The 22,487-nt window shown below is 35.6% G+C and overlaps 1 protein-coding gene across 3 annotated transcripts in view; it reads right to left on the bottom strand.

Annotated features, from left to right (window-relative positions):
* SMCHD1 (structural maintenance of chromosomes flexible hinge domain containing 1) overlaps nt 1-22,487 on the bottom strand; it is a 167,285-nt gene that overhangs the window by 37,838 nt on the left and 106,960 nt on the right. For all 3 annotated transcript variants that reach the window (XM_036755134.1, XM_036755143.1, XM_036755153.1), the window contains exons 33-40: nt 21,872-21,987; nt 20,970-21,034; nt 16,135-16,222; nt 15,289-15,420; nt 10,980-11,132; nt 1,926-2,052; nt 1,618-1,737; nt 672-757 (exon numbers count right to left, since the gene is read on the bottom strand). In XM_036755134.1, coding sequence (XP_036611029.1) covers nt 672-757; nt 1,618-1,737; nt 1,926-2,052; nt 10,980-11,132; nt 15,289-15,420; nt 16,135-16,222; nt 20,970-21,034; nt 21,872-21,987 — 887 coding nt within the window. The remainder of the gene's footprint in view (nt 1-671; nt 758-1,617; nt 1,738-1,925; nt 2,053-10,979; nt 11,133-15,288; nt 15,421-16,134; nt 16,223-20,969; nt 21,035-21,871; nt 21,988-22,487) is intronic.

Consider the following 22,487-nt stretch of genomic DNA (forward strand, 5'->3'; position numbering starts at 1 on the left):
TTGAGATAGCAGGTTCCCCATCCCTGGATAGTACACAGTAGGTGCTTAATAAATGTTTTATTGACTGAGTTTAATATTCCATCTTCTACTTCCAATTATTTACTCAAACCAACCACTTTGTCTAGAATTTCCTCAATGACATATCTCATATAATTCATATATTCCTTTACAATTCAGCTTAGGCACCATTTAGATAAAGCCATTCCTGGTCCCATCATGCAATAGTAATTTTGTGTGTAATTTAACACCCCAGTATTAATCATCAGTACAGGTACTGATTATTATTGTTGTTGAATCATATGTGCATAAATTAGGATCCTGTACAGACTTAAAATATTTGCTAACTGAACTTCTTTGAGAGCATGATAACATAAGACTTGGATAAGCTAATCTAGTACATCTGATCAAATTACAACTGTAATCTATAACCAATACCCGCCCTGTTAACCAAAAAAACATCAGTGCCCTTATCACTGCAAAGACTAAGTCCAGATTAATGTAAAAATATTTATTTTATGATATAAACCATTTTCTAAGCTTCAGATTTAAGAATACTATACACACATGCACATGTGTATATAACATATGTGTGTTTATTTGACAAATTATATTTGTCATTGTATTACTGCATTATATAATTGTATTATATTTTTTATGTTTGATACACATACCTGTGGTGGTGTTGGAATGTTTATATGGTGTTTTTTTAGCTCATTCCTCAAATGGACTTCTTTTGACCCTGCTTCTTGGGCTTGACCTAAAATAAGAAATAAATAAAATAAATAACTCGGAATGCAGTCTAGTAGGGATTGTTCATTTTTTATATGCCTTAAAGTTTTTGAAGCTTGATGCTAAAACATGAAAATATCATGACATTGTTCTAGCTGTGTGTTCAACATATTAATATTTGTCCTGTACTCTAGAACTAGATTCATCATGATATTTTGATGTCCAGGGAAGGCAAAACATTTACCAATATTAAAGAATCCATATTTTAACATTCAAACATTAGTCATCCAGAAAACAAAACAGCAAAACACAAAAAAGGGAGGGACTTAGGAAAGTGGTGGCATCTTCTGCTACTAATTCTGAAGCCACATACATATATCACCCTCTTTCCACTAGGTACACATCCAAAAGCTAATAAAATGAGGTAGACGTATATACAAAACACTACATGACTATTATAATCAAGAAGTCAAAGTCCATCAAGGAGAAATGATCTATGCATACAGGCCATATTCTTAACTAATAAGCTATGATTGCTTTACCTTCATAAAAACCAATGGAACAAATAACAGAAATTATTGCCCTTATTCTTTGGCTCATTAATATTCTGAAAGCAAACAACCTAATGATTATGTAGTCAGTGCTATACAAAAATGAAAATGATCATTAAAGAATATATTTCTAAAAGTGCACTAGGGTCAAGAGTGGAGGTGTTGTCAAAATATACTCACATTTGTTTTCTTAAGTTACCTAGTTTGACTACTAAAAACTACGTTTTCTTCTAAGTGTATAACCAAAACCATATTCATTAACAAGTAAATAGTTGTCAAACTGCTATTGCCATCCCCCCATAATAATTTACAATTGTACTTGAATGACATAACTTACATTTCATTTCGTTAATAAGCTGATGGCTGGCCTCAAATAAATTTCGGTACAAAACAATGGACTGGGATAGCTGGTCTCTCTCTTTTGTAAGTGCTGCCATCTGCTGCTGCTTCCTAAAGTCTAATGAAAAAAAAATTATAATACCTTACTTTAAATAATATTTTAACATTTATGCTGTAAAATTAATGTTTTCGATAAAACCGAATAACAGACACAATTTGCCTGATTTTACCTGAAATAACTATACTGAACATTAAAATAACACTAAGTGATTAAAGTTTTAAGTATCCCTGTCTTGAAAAACTCACCATTATAAAACATAAATGGTAGACGGTATGGTTCCAATGTTCTTGATAAAGCTGGTAGTTGAGGTTCAAATACAATAAAATACTCAGCACTGTCCCTTCCAGGGCTATTTTCTGCCAGTACTAAATCCTATGCAAAAAAAAAAAATTATATATATATACATATATGTATATACATACCTCTAGTAAGAGAAACTAGGTTTAAAAAAGGTATTTTTCTACATCTACTGTCACAAGTTAAATTTTACTCAATTTTAAGATAATAAATATATAGTTGTTTAAGTTTTACAATTTTTGCCTTTAAGATTTAATATTCATAAGCATTCCCTTAATAAAAAATAAACTAAAAGTTAAAAGATTTTTCAATGCATAATTTCTGAAATCAACTGATCTTTTATCAGAAATGACCTTGTTAAAAATTACCAAACTGAAATATTGCTTCTCTCCAAAATATAAATACAAAATATTATCAGAATTACCAGACCTTGCTTGTGTTCTTAGTAGCAAAATCTTCCAAATTCATAAGGTTAAGACCAAACAAAAGAGGAAAAGAAGGTAAAACATACAAAAAATCCCAAACTCCCATGGCTGAGTTACAGTTACAACTGTTACCATGGAAGTAGACACTATATCCCAGGTGACTGAATGAGGGGCTCCCATAGAGTTGTTTTTTCTTAATATTTCTGAATGATGCATTAAAATACAATATTTTTGTTTAGTAGGCATGACAAAATAGAATAAAAATACAATGTGAATGAGATTTAAAATATTCCTATCAGAGCAAGTCTGCCCCAAAGCCACTACACTAAATAATTCACAGCCAAAACAGAAGTGATGTTTTGTGCGTGTAATTTTAAACAAGTATCAATAAATAATATCCAAAGCAAAAGTAGGAAGTGAAAATACAGTCACTGAAAGCTGTGAGAATTAGAATGAGATCCAAAGAAACTTAATTTAAAATAAAATTATCACTGTGATAATAATAAATGTTCTCTAACCCTTCCCCCTACATTATTTTTTCCTATTTCTTTTCTTAACCTTCATTTTCCTTAAAGTCTCGGTTCTGATAAAATAGGATATAAGGAGGCAGGCAGCTCCAGGTACAGAATAGGAAAAAAAGAAAGCAAAAGTAAAAGAAAGTAAAAAAAGTAAAATCTGGCAAATTGGATACCAAGGAGAGGTATGACATTAGATATAAATATCAGTGGAAAGGAGAAGTAATTCTGAGAGAGATTATCCAGGAAGAAAAGCAGTAATAAAATCCGTACCCTTAGGCAGTTACTAACCAAGCTATTTCCACATAAAGATGTTATAGGGTTGAGAATGATCTACATAACCATTTGTCAAGAAAATAAGGACAGACTTTTACAAATAATTTTTTTTAATAGAAGACCACCTTTTCAGTCACACAAACAAGCTGGGAATAAATCCTCTGCCCGATTTCCCGGCCATCAGGTCCAAACCATACTGTCTCCACTTCAGTGATTATCTTTGCCTCCTTCCTTCCTACAAGAGTTTTAGATTCCACTCTTGAAACCAGTTTGAGCTCTGATAGGGAGTTTTCTCCTTATGCTGTCTAGAACCAGTATCTGCCTCCAAATTATGGGCCCATACCAAGTTACACCAGCAGCTACACAGTGCAATACCCCTCCCCCAATTTCTAGCTCCCTTTTATGTGCTGTCATCTCCCATTAGAATGCAGAAGCTGCCACTTTCTTGGTTGCCTGTAATTGTACACCCAGTGCCTGACACACAAATAAGTGCTAAATAAATGCTTTATCTACGTTCAAGTTGCTCCCATTCTTAAAATAATAACGATAATTGACTAGATCTGCTACCCTCTTTAAGCAATTATCCTAATGTCCTTTGTCCCTTCACAGTCTAGTTGCTTTTATTTCCTCACCTCCAACACATTTCTCAATCCCTTCCAACCTGGCTTTACAATCCACTTAACTGCTTTCCCCATCAATGATGTCTTACATGATAAACTGAATGGCCTCTTCTTGGGGCTCTTCCTATGAGACCATTTCAATAATGTCAAATTTGGTCAATCACTCCCATTCCTTCTCTTTAAAACTAGGTGCCAAGGAGATCTGAGTTTTAATCCTGCCTCGGATTCTGACTAGCAGTGTGACTAAAGCAAGTCACTCAATCTATGTGTGAATTAGTTTCCTCATCGGTAAAATGGGATAATACTACTACTTACCCCATAAGGTTGTTCTGAGAATCAAATGAATTAACACATGAAAAGTGACATATAATGCTGGTCATTATTATTATTTCCTTGCCTCCTGTCTCTTCCCCTCCCTCCATCTATTCCTCTTCCACAGCTATCAAATTGATACTTCTAAAATATAGAGTATTTACATTTCTACTCAAAAATCTTTGATGGCTTTGTTCTGCCTCTAGGATAAAATAAAATAGTCTGGCATTTAAGTTCCTCCATAATCTGGCTCCCATCTATATTTCATATGCTCTATTCTAGACATATTGAACCGCTATTTCCTATAAATGACCTTCCATCTCATGCTTCATGTGTCCTCCTCCATCCCCCATATGTGGAATGTAAGCTCACTGTAAGAATTATGTCATTCTTTTACTTTTATCTCCAGCATTTTGTACAGTGCCTGACACACAAAAGGCAGTTAATAAATATTTTACTGATTAGTGCTAAATTTTCTCATGTCAATCTCTTAGAATACTGAGCTTTCTTCAAGACACAGATGGAGGTGGTCCCTCCTACCAAGTCTATTCTTGATGCCCACTGTTAATGTTGCTTCCCTTTCGAAATGACTGTGTATCATCTTATACATGTTTTATATACCTTATTTGTACACAAGAAGTTATGTTTATAAATATCACCTCATTTGGTCCTCACAACAACCCTGAAGGAAAAATGACTTGCTAAGGTCACAGAGTCAGTGTTTGAGGCTGGATCTGAACTCAGGTCTTCCTGACTCTAAACTCAGGGATCAAGCCTGAGTGCTTTGCACATGGTCAATACTTACTAAGTATTAGGTGAATTGCTGACATGATTACGACTGACTAAAAGGCATATAGCCCATGATATTTATAATTTTAAAAATTTCCCTAAGTACAATAAAACAAAACCTTTAACGCTCTCTTCCTACAAGTCTTCTCCCAGGTATATGTGAATATGATCTAAGATTCCTTAATGGATATAATCTAGATAACTTTTTGTGCACAGTGCCAAATGAAGTGTAAGATAGAGACTGATATGCTCCACAGAGCCTCTGTCATAGAGGATGTGCTACAGAGTCATCAGTGGCAGAGATTCCCCATAAATAGTGAGGTCCTCTAGAACCTTCCAGATAACACTGTATCAAGTGCATAGAAAATCGCAGAATGCTAGTATGCTAATATTATACTATATATACTAGTATGCTAGTACCTCCCAATAAAATCCATCATTACTGAAAACAGATTACACAAGAAAAACTAAATGGAAACAACCTGAAGGCAAGAGAGGGATACAGACGCTGCATCCTGGCTACATTTGATCCACTTTGGCTTAAGTAGGTGGGAAGTGACTTGAATACAAAAAATGGCAATAAAGGTATCACCCAGGAAATGTGTGTTTGGAAAAGTGAACGGAGAGGTTGAGTAGTAAGAGTGAAGGATGACAGCCTGAATCCTGAATTATACCAATGGAATATTAAAAGACCCAACAGGAAGGCCTCCAGCATGCTGGATAGATCCTTTACAAAAGATTTATGGGAAGACCTGAATAGAACATGATGAGAAGATATGTGAGAATTGCAGTCTACATCTGGTGGAAGTTCCCACAATGATCACACAATAAACTCACTGAAATATGTGTATTACTCTTTAGCTGTGTAAACTCCATTTGAGCAGGTGTTGTTTTCTCAACACTTTTTCATAGACCTCAGCTGTAAGCATAGTGTCTATAAATATTAAGTCCTTGATATATTAAAAGAAAATATTTGTGGTTGAAAAAAGAGAAAAAATTGAGCAATGAGTGTTCCTATGTGGCAATACATTTAAAAGTACATGTATTAACATTTAACAAAATACCAGACAATTTAGCCAAAAAAGATGCCAGAGTTGCATAAAATCTACTGAGAAATAAAATTTGTCGAGCAGAAAACGACTCCTACATTTATTGTTCGAAAAACCTGAATATAAAGGAGTAGTTTTTGTAACAGACTTTATTGTGATTGACCCCATAATAAAAGTGAACCTAGAGACCTCTAGTGGTTAGAGGAAATTAACCAACAAAATGTGGGCCTAAGCACAGTTACTGGGAAAAACCAGATGAACTCCTACGTACTTCCCTGTGACAATTTATTTGAATGCTGACAAAATACTAACAGCATATTTTGATTTCAATATGTGGTTATATGTTGAGCTTGTACCAACTCCTCAGGATATTTAATCATATAATTTGCTCAATATTTAGTACTGATTTTGGCTCTTAACTTGTACTGTGAATGTTTGAAATAGGTGTACACCAATTTTAGTAAAACATGGGATTAACTGAGTTTCTGAAATGCTAACAAAAAAATCAATGAAGCCTAAAATAATTCAAATTGCTTTTTGAGACAACATATATTATTTAAATCCTTGTGGACTCTGGTTTAGCTTGTAAAACGTTCTTTTGTAAAAATAACTTTATTCTAATGATTATTCTCCCAGGTCTAAAATAACAGGCAAATTTTAAAAACTGATAATACTATATGTTATTTTAAAAAAACATTCTCTTTTCTTTTGCGGGGAGAAGGGGGGGCGGGAAGGCAGGGTATTTGGGGTTAAGTGACTTGCCTAAGGTCATACAGCTAGTAAGTGTGTCAAGTATCTGAGGCCAAATGTGAACTCAGGTCCTCCTGACTCCAGGGCTGGTGCTCTACTCACTGTGCCTCCTACATGCCCCTTAAAGAAACATTCTTAATAGTAAGATTATAAATGGCTAAATGTACTTAACTTTTAAATAACATTGTTCCTGGGAAGGAAAAATAATTACCCCTTCCCAGCAAAAAATTGGAAGAAAAAAGAAGTTTTCCCTCTTACTGATTCCCAATTGATGTTTGAGTAAATTTAATATAAAATAACATTACTGGTAGAAAAGAATGTTGAATGGGGGATGGGAGGGAAAGGGGAATAGGATGGTAGTGTTGAAAAACTTCGAGGGAGAAAAAACAACAAAAGGAAGCATTTAAGTATGGTGGAACGAATTTTTGTTGAATTCAAAAGTTGAACTGAAAGACTTCTGAGGTCCCCTAGGATTCTTAGATTGATAATGGTAAAATAGATTAGTGAAGCATTTCCTTATGGATAATCTTATCAGATTTGGTGGAGTGTGGGGTATGCTCAGGGAAGACTAGTACCTCTGGTGTGAAGGTTGCCAAGACCCTTTTAGGGCAGCTTTCCACCTTTGTTGTCTACCAGTTCCACTGTAGCATGCACAATGGTCACATCATAATAACCCATTTTGGCAAACTGGCTAAACCAGACTGAGGGCACCTGAGGGTTCTCGAGCCTGTTGGTGAGTTAGGGGAATGTCTACCCCACACATGTGAAGACTTCTCCTGGTGGAATGGGCTGATGAGAACAATTTATTACAACAGCCATGAAGGCAGCTGAAGCAGGCACTGTGGAGTACTTAGAGCGTGGTTAGAAATAGAGTGGGCAAGCTTTCAGAGATCTGGTGTACAGCTTTGCATTTGCTCATGTAGGTAAGAACACTCTCAAACATCAAGACTGGTTTAAAGAAAATGATGGGAAAATTCAGAAGCTGCTAAATGAAAAATGAGAACTGCACAGGGTTTACCATCAAAAGAAGTCATGCATCTCTAAGAAGGCAGCATTCAATTCCACCAAAAGTAAAGTACAAGCAAAGCTTAGGGAGATGCTGGATTCTTTGCTCTGTAAGAAGGCAGATGAAATTCAGTTTTATGCTGATAGTAACAATCCAAAGCACTTTTATGATGCCCTGAAGGCTATTTATGGGCCAAAGACTTATGGTGCATCTCAACTTTTCAGTGATGATAGAGCCACATTGGTGGTAAGGACATGACAGAGTGTTCTCAACAGATCATCATCAATCAACGCTGAAGCAAATAAATGTTGTAATTCTCCAGAAAAAAACCTCAACTACAACTCTCTAATATATATTATTTCCCCTTAATCCACTCCCCTGTCCTCTTTGAGGACAGGAACAGCTTCACTTTTTGTTTGGATTTCCAGTGTTTAAACGAAGCGCTTGGCACATAGCATTTGGTGAATATTTGTTCTGTCACTTATTATTTTCTAAGTCTTCTCTTTTTTCAAAACTACAATAAGCATCTCATGTTTTAGGAATTATAGTTATTTTGTAATATGAGATGCTTCATGTAAAATATCAGAAAGAAGAATAACTCTGGAATATCAGTAGACCTAGGTTCAAACCCTAACTTTCAAGTTATTCAACCTTGGAAAAGTCACTTAAATCTCTCAGACCCTTAGTTTTCTAACAAGAAAATTAAAAGGCTTGGTCTAAATAGCCTCTGAGGTCTATTCCACCTCTAGATCTATGTTCTATGATGCAATCAACCATCATGTGCATGTACTATAAGTATGGAAACAAGCACAAAGTATGAAACAATCCCTGCCTGCAAGGAGCTCATATTCTAATGGGAGAGACAAGTACATATAAAAATGTCATAGAGCATAAAATTAACAAATGTGAGTATGTACAAAGTAATGTAAGTACAAGGTAGGTTGAAACAGAGAGCACTAACAATTGGAGAGATGTTAGAAGAAAGAAATTAGATATATGCTCCCACCATGATGAACCCTGATGAGGCCAAAGAAAAATGTTATGAAGACCTGGAGACCCTTATCATCAATGTGCCAAAAGAGGCCACGGGGTGACTTTAATTTAAGAGGAAAGTGTTTTGCACTTTGCCTGGAGCACAGTAGGTACTATTTAAATTCTAGTTGTTGTTATTGTTGTTGTTTCTTCAAAGAGCTTATCTTCTAGCGGTTCTGGGAGGGCTGAGAAGAACATAACTTATGTTTTTAAGAGTAGGCTCAGACTACCAGACTTGGCAGGGAGTCTTAGGAAGGAATGGAATTGGAAACAGCAACAGCAATGGTTACTTACTACTAAAGACTTGTGCATCTCATGACTTTCTCATTCATTAACAACAGTCTTCCATTAACCCAAATGAAATAAAACTTCATGGATGGACCCTCACAGCAAACATTGGCATTTAATAGACTATATGACTGTAAGGAGAAGAGACAGACAAGATGCAAGAGTGACAAAGGCAATATGTGGCGCAGAGTGCTGGACAGATCATAGAGTTATCCTCTCCAAGTTAAGTAATTGCAATCAACAAAAGTGTAATCTCATCTTGGATAGTTGAGTTTGAGATCCCTACAAGACATCTTTAGAAATGTCCTCTAAAGGGCAGCCAGGTGGCGCAGCGAGTAGAGCACTGGCCCTGGAGGCCCTCCCCTCAGGAGGACCTGAGTTCAAATCCGGCCTCAGACACTGACACACTTACTAGCTGTGTGACCTTGGGCAAGTCACTTAACTCCAATTGCCCTGCCTTCCTCACTGAAAAAAAAAAGTCCTCTAAGCAGTTGGTAATGAAAGATCTAATCAAGAGAGAAACTAGAGCTAAATATATAGATCTCAAAGTCATCTCCATAAAGATGATAACTAAACTGATGGGAGATGAGGTCACCAAGAAAAAACATAGAGAGAAGAAGGACCCTGACAGAACACTAAAGCAAATCTACATTTAGAGAGCATGAGGAAGGAAACTGAGACAGGCAGAAGAAGAAACAAGAGAAAGCAATGTCACAAATAATCAGATGAGAGAGTATCCGATGGGAACTTACAGTCAATCAATCACTATTTGTAAAGCACCAACTATATGACAGGCGCTGTGCTAGGAATATAAAGGAAAAAAATGAAATAGTCCCTGCCCACAAGAAGATAACTGTGTCAAATCCTGCAGAAAGATCAAGGAAGCTAGGGTTTAATAAAACACCAATGAATGGATTGGCAATAAAGAGATCATTGGTATAAAAGCACTTGCAAAACACACAAAACCTTTATGTCATTCTTTAAAAAAAAAACAAAAACGATTAGAACAATAGCACTGCAACATCACAAGATTATTAAGAAAATTATTACCTAAAAATAGTAGCTTCACATAACATTTCTCCCCACGTAAGAAGTCTATGTCACTACATTAAATGTCTATAATTTTGTAAGTATAAGAACTCCTTCCAACAATGCAGATCACAGCTTGTCTATAACTTAGTAGTTAAATCTCAGGAAATTGCTTCAGGTTGTTAAAAAAAAGTATCAATTTTATACATACACATTTAAGCTAAAATTTATGCGATTTCACTGATTTAGACGTTCTATACAATAATACACATTGCCTGAATTACTACATAAAAAATATTGATATACTCACATCCAGAAAATCAGCAAAGACAAAAGATGGGAATAGTTAATGGTGGAAGGGATGTAGGAAGACAGGAACATTAGTCAGGTTCCACTATTAGGTATATACCACAAGGAAGTTTTTAATAAGAAGAAACCCCCAATTTACACACATATATTTATAGCAGTGTTTTTTGGTAGAAGCAAAGAACTGGAAATAACGTTGATGCACACTGACTTGGGAATGGCTAAAACACCCAGGAGCATAAAAAATATAAATTGGTGCAAAATCAAGCAAAGATTATGTGGGGGAGGGGGGTGGGAGAGAGGATATAACTATATAAACTACAAGAAATACTACCACAAAACAATCAAAAGACAATGCTACACAAGAAAAAAAAATCTTGGTCCCAAAGAGGACACAGGTGGGAAGTTCATAGGTGTGGGACACTGCATGTTTTCAAAAATGGATTTTTCTCTTCACCTACTTTTCCTTTTGTTTTCTTTAAAAATATGTTCTTTGTTATTTGGGAAAATGGGAGAGGTGAAGGAAGGGATAAAGAAGGAAATTTAGGTGATAAAAAAATAAAAGACACCAATAAAAATTTCAGAAAGTATCAGTGAAAAATTACCTTGATTTCAGCTGATCCCTTGATAAATGGAAATTCAATCATTCTAACTTTCCCATTAAAAAGTGGAATCTCAGTATCTTCATCATTAGAACTTTTAATTTTAGCAATTATCTTGCCAATCAAATTAGTCCCAGTGCGATTACTGTGTTCATCCTAAAATTAAAGAAAGTCATAATTGATTAGAACAATCTTTTGGGAATAAAAATCCATAGAGATATACAAGTCCCAGGTGCTGGATTTTGTATGGTACTCCGAACACTGATTCACTTTTGTCCTGATATTTATACTCCAAACATTTAAAAACAAAAGCTTCAAAAGGAATTACAAAAACATAGAGCAATGGGAAAAAATGATATTGAACATGCTACACAAATAAGTGGGGTTCTAAATTTACCTGTCAATGCTAACACTGTCATCAATCCTGCACCACCCTTCTGGGAAGCTACTTTCTCTTTTTCTTTATTTAATTTTATACCAAATATAGTCAATAACCGTGCTCTCTTTCATTGGGTTACTGAGAACAAGGAACTAAGGTTAAAAAAGCATTGTGGTGGAATGGAAAGAGTAACTGAATTTAGAGCTGCCATTCTACTCTATACTACCCATGTGAACTTAATTAATAAACAATTCTAAAAAACAAAGTAACTGTGTACCTGATACTATGCCAGACACTAGAAATAGAAAAGTGATACATTTTCTGCACTCAAGGAGCTCACATTCCACTGAAAGACAATATACATAAAGAAAGATATGTACAAAGAAAATACATAGTAACTTTTGGAAGAGAAAGCACTAGTAGCTGGAGGACCAAAAAAGTGACCTAAAGCGTTAATAGGTCACCACTGGAATTTATTAGTAGGAGAAAGAAAATCATTTTGGCAAAAAGTCATTTAACCTACATAAGCCTGAGCGTCTTTGTCTGCTAAATGAAGGGCATAGGGTTGGGGGGCGGAAGGTAAGATAATTTCTTTGCCAGATCAAGATAAATTCTTGCCAGCTCAAAGTCTATGACTGTAGGGACAGAAATCACCCCAAACAACTAAAAGAGAAACTAAGGTAGAGCTCTGAGCTAAAGCACTTTATTAAAGGGACCTGGCCCCTTCTGATGAAGTGCGCCTCAGACCTTCCTCACAATCTGAGACACCCCCTCCTTCCAGGGCCTTATTTTTACAGGGTTTCATAGCAGATTTATTACTTAAACATTCTAAAGTGGCTATACAAAATACAGAATCCCATTGGTTGACATATGATGCATAAACAAAGATAAGCAAAAATGATGTCAGCAAGGTAAAGCAAGGAGTATCTCTGCTGACTAGGTGGTCGCAAGATGGATGGGCTCCTTGTTAGGCTGGGCAAGAGGAGACACAAGCTCTACCATATATCTCCATCAAGGGGGCACTTTCTGTACCATGCCACCCACGCTTGGTTTGGTCATGGAATCTGAACAAAACAGGAGGGAGATATCCATGCCAGCATTCTTGCAGTTACACTAGCAAGCTCCATAGCTGGTAAACAAGAAATGAACAACTACATTAAAGTCTCAGGTCTATTACAGAGTCCTCTCATTAGAATCTGTATTCCTATGTAGCTTATACAAAACATGGATTAGTACACTGCTTATTCTTATACCTATTATTAGATGACTAATTGTGATTATAGGTGAATATATTAAAATAACTGCTAACAATCATTATCCCTTACAAAATCATAATGAATCAACTAATACTGATCAGAGTCTGAGTAGGGGTCCCTCAATGACTCATTTCTCTCATGATCCCATTTAGAGTTCTATGAAAAAATTTGCAAAATATTGATATGAAAATATATAAAATGATTAATTCCTTTATATTTATGCTAGTAATAATTTTTAGCTTACCCTACAGTCTGTGACCTTAAAACAATCAATCATTCTAGGTAAAAATTAGGTGCCAAGAAATGTGGAAGAGTAAAATAAAATTGATACCCAACATCTGATACAAAAACTTTTCTACTGATAATTACTGCATTAATATATAACATTTGTTAAGTACTGAGAAGGATCACTGAAGCACACTGCACTTGCTAAATTAGGTTATTAGCCTTTCAAAACAGAAAAAAATGTGAATAGCTATATGTAACATACAACATCAAATGGCACCAAAGCCATTATTACATACATACATGTTATGCATAAATATTTAATATACACACTCTAAATAAAGTGATATTCTACAGAAATCTGAAGACTTTGTAAGAAAAACACCAATAGTACTAGCAAGCTGTAGCATAAAATTTGTGAACATTTTTGCATGTTGCATTCAACAGTGAATTAAATAGGGCATAAATGACTCTAATCCAGGATCAAGGACAGCTAAATGCTAGGAGCTGCTTTATGTATTACCACAAAAACAAAACTTTCATTAAAGAAAAAGATCTTGTGTCCTTAACTTTCCAAATGGTTCTTATTCAGTTACATCTAACCATTTATTCCACAACCCCCAAAGGGCTAAGGTTTCTAAGATAGAAAGTTAAGTTTCTTGAAGGCAGAGACTCTTGAATCCTTAAAGATGAGCAAACAGTATCCTCCACATATCAGGAACTTAAGGTATGTTTGTGGAAGTGACATAAATTATCACCTGTGATAACTCTTACTCTCATGAAGCACTCAGGTCTATTTAAACTCCCTCTCATTTAACCAATTTTAGCCATCAGGACAGACTTAGTCATTAGGACAGACCTTCAAGCTAAAATTGAATTATCTCCTTCTGCCCTCAAGATAAGTAATAATCAGGGCAGCTGCTAGGTGGTGCAGTGAGTAGAGCACCGGCCCTGGAGTCAGGAGGACCTGAGTTCAAATATGACCTCAGACACTTGACGCACGAGCTGTGTGACCTTGGGCAAGTCACTGAACCCCAATTGCCCTGCCTTCCCCCTTTCAAAAAAAAAAAAAAGACAAGTAATAATCAGCTATGCAGCAAAACACAACTCTGCTCACAATTAAAATATTATAAGCAATAATTCTGCTAACATCAAGAAAAAAACAGGATATTGGGCAAATTTCCAGGTGTTCCTGACCCAGGTCTTCACAGTATGGGGCTTGAGGATTTTTCATAAAGTTTTATTTGAACCCCAAATGAATCTGAGGGTAGAAATATAAACATAAAGAAAGATAAGAAAGGCTTAAGGAATATAATGAATCACTCTTCCCTATCATTAATAATCTAGAACTGATACTGATGAACTTTAATACTAAATATTGAATAACTAATTATTCTATCTTGGTGCAAAATGCTTGGATAACATTTTAAGGCAAACTATCTACGCCAAAATACTTTTGGATTCTTCCAATTCAAGTTATACATGCTCAACAAATTCATACAAATATTAACATGAGCTTCTGCAATACCAGATTATTGCAACAGTATTACTGCAAAATGAACTGTTGTACACAAGTAGATACTTTAAATTACTGAGGTTTATGACTGATCAACTTCTGAGAGTAATTTTAATGATCTGGGATGAAAATCCTTCAAAAATTTATCATTTACAACACAAGCATTATTTTAGTTAAATATGGTTACATCCTCAAGAGCTACTGAGGTATACTGGTCTTTATATCCCTACATACATTAAATGCCTATAAATTATGAGGCTCTTTCAGTTCTCATGCTTTTTTGATGGGATTTTCTGTCTCTTCCATTGCTGTCCATTAGAACTGGCATCAGCATGACCAACTCATAGCTTTTGGTGCTTTATAATTTGCTGAAGACTGGAAAACCACATAGTTAATCAAAATTGTTTCTAAATAAAAGTCATTCAATTATACACACCCACACCCATACATTTTTAAATCTCCATGGGGGGGCAAAGCACTGCATATAGTAAATAAACTTTCAGTAAGAGTTTCTCCTATGATGAAATATTTGAGTTTTGTGCATAAACTTTACAATGTCTTTTTTTGGATCGTCAGGTTTTTCCATCCCTCAACATGTCTGCTCTTAGTTCTTCTGAACAAGATAATTAAGATTAGCAAATAATTTACTTCTGGATAAATCAAGAATGACTATAGCTACCATGCTAAGTTTGCCAAAATCCCACTTTTATCAAATCAAACATAATGCTTTTTGAATTACCTGCTAGTTTAGATTGCTTATGTCCAAGAATGTATAATCAAAAACAGAAGTCACTCAACTATCATAACATCATCAAATTGCTCTCTTAGAAAAATGATACTCTATTAGTCTAAAAACCTCACAGAGTCTTCTCAACATATCTAACATCAAAACAAATGTAATTATTTTGTGATAAATTTATAAAATGAAAACATTACCACAATGTTGAGGCACAGGTCTTTGACTAAGGTCCTATTGGCAACAGATGGAACATTAGAAACAGCTGGGGTAGATGGTAGACATTCAGGAACTAACTTGACTGGTTCATTGGGTACGACATCAACTAAAATCTTAGAAAAGGAAAACAATCTCATTAACAATATGCTCATATATGTTACAGTTAAGAAATGAAGTGATGGCTTATAACCTATTTTTTTTGACATTCTAAGATATTTATTCAACTAAAATATTTTTTAAAAAAAAGACTAAAATAAAATGACTGACACCAAAACATAAAAACAAAATCACATTCTAAAAACTAATAACTTATTTTGAAAATTAATGTACTAAGACAAGAGGCTCCTAAAGCTTATGTTTCTAGTATTTACTAACTAGGGAAAACTGTAAATTTTAAAACATTTAAAAATTAACTTAATCACATTACATTTCAACTATTTACAATATAGGAAGTAAACTAAAATTCTATCCAGAAGTCTATTATTTGGAACTTTTTATTAACCAGAATTTTTTTTAAAATGTCGCATATAATATTTACATATATGCAGAGTTCTATATATTGTAGTTGCTCCATCAATATTGCTTAAAATTCATGACACTGAGAGCCATAATTCTAATGTGCCTTTTGAATCAAATAAAATAAAATGGGACATATATAACTTAATCTAAAGTATATTTTTGCCATTTTCTAAATTAAAAGTATTTTTAAAACTGATAATTAACAAAAAATATACATTGACAGAATCAGAATATCAGGTTAATACCAAAATTTCAGTCTTCAGTCAGCTTGCATATCATATTGTACTATGGAAAAGCTAAAGACAAACCTGGTCACTGTTGAGAACAGAAGATTTGTCGACCATACAGGCAAACTGGATGCAGTAACTGCCCGCTTTGTTTGGAATCACTTTATCCCTTAATTAAAAAGATAAAATATTTCAAAGTTAAATATGGGAGAAATTTAGGGCTTATGTATTTCTTTTTCTAAAATCCATAAAAGGGAATTGAGTAAAAGAATATTAGTTGATACACTGTGATTCTCAAAATGCTCCCTCCCATTTTTCTTAGTAGAAATATCTGTTCTTGTCCAGGTTGTAGAAAAATAGAAAACTGGAGGGCGGAGCCAAGATGGCAGCTGGAAAGCAGGGACTTGCATGACCTCCCCCCCAGGTTCCTCCAAACACCTATAAAAAATGGCTCTGAACAAATTCTAGAACTGCAGAACCCACGAAATGGGAGACAGAAGCAGGGCTCCAGCCCAGGACAGCCTGGATGGTTGCTGGGTAAGGTCTATCACACGGAACTGGGAGTAAAGCAGAGCAGAGCCCAGCGTGAGCTGCGCCTGGACCAACCAGACCAGGAACCGGCCGGAACAGGCCTTACAACCCTGAATCAGGGAGCTGTGGCAGTTACCAGACTTCTCAACCCACAAACACCAAAGACAACAGAGAAGGTTAGTGGGAAAAGCTGCTGGGACAGCGGGGAAAGGAGTTTACGGTTCAGCCACCACCCCCAGGGCAGCGGAAGTGGTGCAGCTCTGAGGCTGCTTACAGAGCTACAGCTGCAGTTGCTTCCAGCCCCACGCCCACCTGGTGGGAGGAACTAAGTGGTGGATCTGAATGGGAGTGCAGAGCCAGTTTAGATCTGAGTCCAGTCCAGGTTGGCGGTTCTTGGGGGAGGAGGAGCGTTGGTGTGGCAGAGCTTTCTGTGTCCAAATAGCTCCGAAAACAACCGCGCAGGCCCTCAAGCTTGGGACAAAGTACTCTCTACTCTACAAGCAGTCATACCCCACTGAAAAACTCAAGGGTCAAGTAAGTTGGCTGGGAATATGGCCAGGCAGGAGAAACGCACTCAGATTCAGACTCAGACTTTGGAATCTTTTTTTGGTGACAAAGAAGACCAAAACATACAGCCAGAAGTCAACAAAGTCAAAGAGTCTACAACAAAAGCCTCCAAGAAAAACAGGAACTGGTCTCAGGCCATGGATGAGCTCAAAAATGATTTGGAAAAGTGAGAGAAGTAGAGGAAAAATTGGGACGAGAAATGAGAGAGATGCGAGAAAACCATGAAAAACAAGTCAATGATTGGCTAACGGAGACCCAAAAAAATACTGAAGAAAGTAACACCTTAAAAAATAGACTAACTCAAATGGCAAAAGAGCTCCAAAAAGCCAATGAGGAGAAGAATGCCTTGAAAGGCAGAATTAGCCAAATGGAAAAGGAGGTCCAAAAGAACACTGAAGAAAATACTACCTTCAAAATTAGATTGGAGCAAGTGGAAGCTGGTGACTTGATGAGAAATCAAGATATTATAAAACAGAACCAAAGGAATGAAAAAATGGAAGACAATGTGAAACATCTCATTAGAAAAACCACTGACCTAGAAAATAGATCCAGGAGAGAGAATTTAAAAATTATTGGACTACCTGAAAGCCATGATCAAAAGAAGAGCCTAGATATCATCTTGCAAGAAACAATCAAGGAAAACTGCCCTGATATTCTACAGCCAGATGGTAAAATACAAATTGAAAGAATTCACCGATCGCCTCCTCAAAAAGATCCCAAAAAGAAAACTCCTAAGAATATTGTCACCAAATTTCAGAGTTCCCAGATCAAGGAGAAAATACTGCAAGAAGGCAGAAAGAAAAAATTTGAGTATTGTGGAAACACAATCAGGATAACACAGGATCTAGCAGCTTCTACATTAAGGGATCAAAGGGCTTGGAATATGATATTCTGGAGGTCAATGGAGCTAGGATTAAAACCAAGAATCACCTACCCTGCAAAACTGAGTATCATGCTCCAAGGCAAAATATGGACTTTCAATAAAATAGAGGACTTTCAAGCTTTCTCAGTGAAAAGACCAGAGCTGAATAGAAAATCTGACTTTCAAACACAAGAATCAAGAGAAGCATGAAAAGGTAAACAAGAAAGAGAAATTATAAGGGACTTACTAAAGTTGAACTGTTTTGTTTACATTCCTACATGGAAAGATGATGTATATAATTCATGAGACCTCAGTATTAGGGTAGCTGACGGGAATACACATACACACACACACACACGGCACAGGGTGAGTTGAATATGAAGGGATGATATCTAAAAAAATAAAATTAAGGGATGAAAGAGGAATATATTGAGAGAAGGAGTAAGAGAGAGATAGAATGGGGTAAATTATCTCGCATGAAAATGGCAAGAAAAAGCAGTTCTGTAGGAAGAGAAGAGAAGGCAGGTGAGGAGGGAATGAGCGAATCTTGCTCTCATCAGATCTGACACTCAATTGGGTATCTTACCCCACAGGAAAGAAGTTGGAAGGAGATAAAAAAGGGGGGACAGTAGAAGGAAGGGCAGATAGGAGAAGGAGGTAATCAAAAACAAACACTTTCAGAAAGGGACAGGGTCAAGGGAGAAAATTGAATAAAGGGGGATAGGACAGGAAGAAGCAAAATATAGTTAGTCTTTCACAACATGAGTATTGTGGAAGGCTTTTACATAATGATACGCATGTGGCCTATGTTGAATTGCTTGCCTTCTTAGGGAGCGTGGGTGGGGAGGGAAGAGGGGAGAGAATTTGGATCTCAAAGTTTTAAAAACAGATGTTCAAAAAAAAAAAGTTTTAGCATGCAACTAGGAAATAAGATATACAGGGAATGGGGGATAGAAATTTATCTTGCCCTACAAGAAAGTAAGGGAAAAGGGATGGGAGGGGAGTGGGGTGACAGAAGGGAGGGCTGACTGGGGAATGGGGCAACAAGAATATATGCCATCTTGGAGTGGGGGGAAGGTAGAAATGGGGAGAAAATATGTAATTCAAGCTCTTGTGAAAATCAATACTGAAAAACAGAAAACTGAAAAAATAGGCTGATTAGTTTTGATAAATTAGAAAATTCTTTCTGTGATTTTAAATTCTGCTAGTATGTTCTTGTCAAACAAAAAATCCCTTGATTATTCTAATGAATGTTTGTACTTCTTAAAGTCATAGGATTTGTTTGCTCTCTCCTATTTTGTTTCTTACCTTTCCTCCAGAGTTTGCATTTTCAGAACTCCTTAATATAGAAAAAAAAAAAGTCACACTAGCGTACCTTACCTAATTTAAACATCGACTACCATTTTTTTTCCTACTGCACTAATTAATGTACTAACAATCTGTACTAATGTACTAACAACCTGTTTTATAAAAATGCTTTTCCAAGGCAAGGAGGAAAGGCTCAGGCTCCTAATCACTAGTATGCCACTTTTTCTATTATATTATCTTTCAACTTCTCTTCTCTTTCGTTCTATCTCACTTGATCTCATCAGCTCCCATCAATTCAATTATCATCTTTATACTGATGATTCCCAGATCCTAAATGTGTAGCCTTAGTCTCTCTGCTCAGCTAGTCACTCATGTCCAACTGCACCTTAGACCTTTAGAACTAGACAGCCTATAGGTGTATCAAACTTAACATATCTTTTCTTGCTAACTCTTCACCCCTCCTTTAAACTTCCCTATTACTGCTGAGAATGCCAACATCCTTCCAGTGCATCAACTAAGCTTCACAACATCAGTGTCATACCTGACTTCTCACTCTCACGCATGTCTCCTATTCCATCGATTATCAAATATTGTCTTCTTTACAGTATCTCTCATTTATGTCCCTCTTCTCTCCACTCATACAACAACAATCTTAATTCAGGCTCCTATACTTCTCAACCTAGACCAATGTAGTAACAGCCTTCTAACTAGTCTCCCTGCCTCAAGCTGCCCTGCCCATCCTCCTCCCCACCCCCCTGCCTCCATTCACCCCACACTCACCTGTTTTAGTTATTTTTCTAAATCATGGTATTGATCGAGTCTCATACACACCACACGCAGTGCCTCCAAGATCAAATATCAACTCCCATGTCATTTAAATAATTTCTTCATAACCTAGCCCCTCCCTTCCACTCTAGAATCCTTCTTGTTCCCCCGTCTCCACAGCACTCTCCAATCCATTTGTACTGGTCTCCCTGAAGGTACTTGACTACAATCTTTCATCAAATGCCTCTGTGTTTTTGCACTGTCTCCCAATATAACAGAATGTTTGAGGTGCTACCTATATGCCCACACACTTCCATCTCTTAAAAGTATCTCTAGCTTCCTTTAAGACTCAGCTCAAATCCCACCTTCTGCAGGTCTTACCTGGTCCTCCCAACTTGCTAATACCTTGCTCTTTCAGATTTTCTTCATCTACTCCCTTTACATCTTGTATGTACTTAGATATTTAAATGTTGTCTCCTCCATTCAACTGTATGGTCTTTGACAGCATGGACTATTTTTGGATTTCTTTTTAATGCCAGTGTCAGCTAAGCACAATGCCTGGTACATGAAAAGTGGCTGACTAAGACAGTAAAATTCAGAACAATTTTTAGTATCCTCTATGATAACATAGAGATTATTTTTTTCTCTCTACATAAGATAGTTATGAACACTAATACATACAGAAAACAGTAGCTCACATAGTTAACAGGTGTTTTTTGGCCTTTCTTCCATGTAAAGAACTAAAAATAAAATTATATGGAAATCAGTAATTCCTAAACTTACTTTCATGGAATATTTTCCCAGAGTGGGAAGAAATATTTTCAAGATAATCAATTTATAACAATTATTCATTAACAAATTACAAAAATAATTTGAGAAATACCTGAAATAAAAGAAGCCCTCTTCCTTTTCATTATCCTTTATTTTACTACAATTAAATGTTTCTACCTGAAGAGAAAAACAAAAATTTCAAATACTATCGCTAGTACATAGGGCAGCTCATATTAAAAATTTAAATGAAGACAATTTAAATTATGCTACTAGGAATATCATATATATGTAAAACATTATTCTGAACAATACCACTTAGCAAAAATATATTTTTTAAAGCCAACAGAACACTGATTACATTAAAAAGGGTAATCTTATACAGACAAATACACAACATTAATTTCTATGTAGCTGGATTGATAAGGACTCATGAAGTACAAAAATTTATAGAAATCTAATGTTTTCCATCTTCTCTAACTCAAGAAGTCAAAACATGGGACCTTCCTGAAATGGCTACAAGTTAAAAGTTGCTCACAACACAAAATACAAATTAATAGAAAAAAATTGCTGGAAATATGGATAACTGTTGAGACGGACATTAGGATTGGACCAAATCTGCTTTATAACATGTGATAAACTCATTAAAGGATATGAATCACTGGGAAACAACAAAACCTGTGTTCTTGAACTATTCTCCCCAGAATACTGTTTCATATGCAATTGCCATTCAGCCCTCTGAGAAAAATCCATACAATTCTGTTCCCATTCGTTTTCTCATCTTTTTATCTCCTCCTACAGAATCACTTGAAGATGTTTAAGAGATTTTAGAGAAGATGCCCTTCTAACAGATGGTATTAATCAAATATATAAATGGATAACATCATGTTAAAAATTAAGAAAATCCACAAATATTCGAGCTAATAGCCTCATTTTAGAAATATCAAGGGAGCAGAGTTAGGTTAATATTTCTCAATGCCCTCTTAACATGTAAAGAGTACTACTCTTGTGACTTACATTGGCTGGCTGTCGGTTTCCACCGCCTGAGAGTTTCCACATTTTCATAGAAATCCGTGTGGGATTAATATTCTTAATGATACTCTCATCTTCAGAAATAACACTAACCATGAAATCTGTCAGAGCAAAAAAATGAGTTTGTATTTTTCTTGTTCTAATTATTCAACTAAGTTTTTTTCCTACAGTTCATCATAATTCTGGGAGTAGAGATATATGATTGGCAAGTTATAAACTTTCAATAAGCATATGTTTAACTTTTAAAATTATACTGAGATAATATATACTAAGCAAATAACATATGTAAGGTCCTTTGCAAGCAATAAAACACTATATAACTGTAAGGTATTATCAGCTATTGCAAATGATTATCATTACAATGCTGTTTTTATGGTATACACTGTTGTTCTGGTTCTGCTCACTCAACTTTGTATCAGTTCACATAAGTTTTCCTAGGTTTTTCAGAAAAATATCCACTTCATCATTCCTAAGACCACAACAGTACTTCATCAGAATCATACCATAACTTGTTTAGCCATTATCCAATTAACGGAAATCCCCTCAGTTTTCAAGTCTATGTTATCACAAAAAGAGTTTTCATAAATATTTTTGTACATAT

The sequence above is a fragment of the Trichosurus vulpecula genome, chromosome 1 (genome assembly GCF_011100635.1).
Source record: "Trichosurus vulpecula isolate mTriVul1 chromosome 1, mTriVul1.pri, whole genome shotgun sequence".
NCBI lineage: Eukaryota > Metazoa > Chordata > Mammalia > Diprotodontia > Phalangeridae > Trichosurus > Trichosurus vulpecula.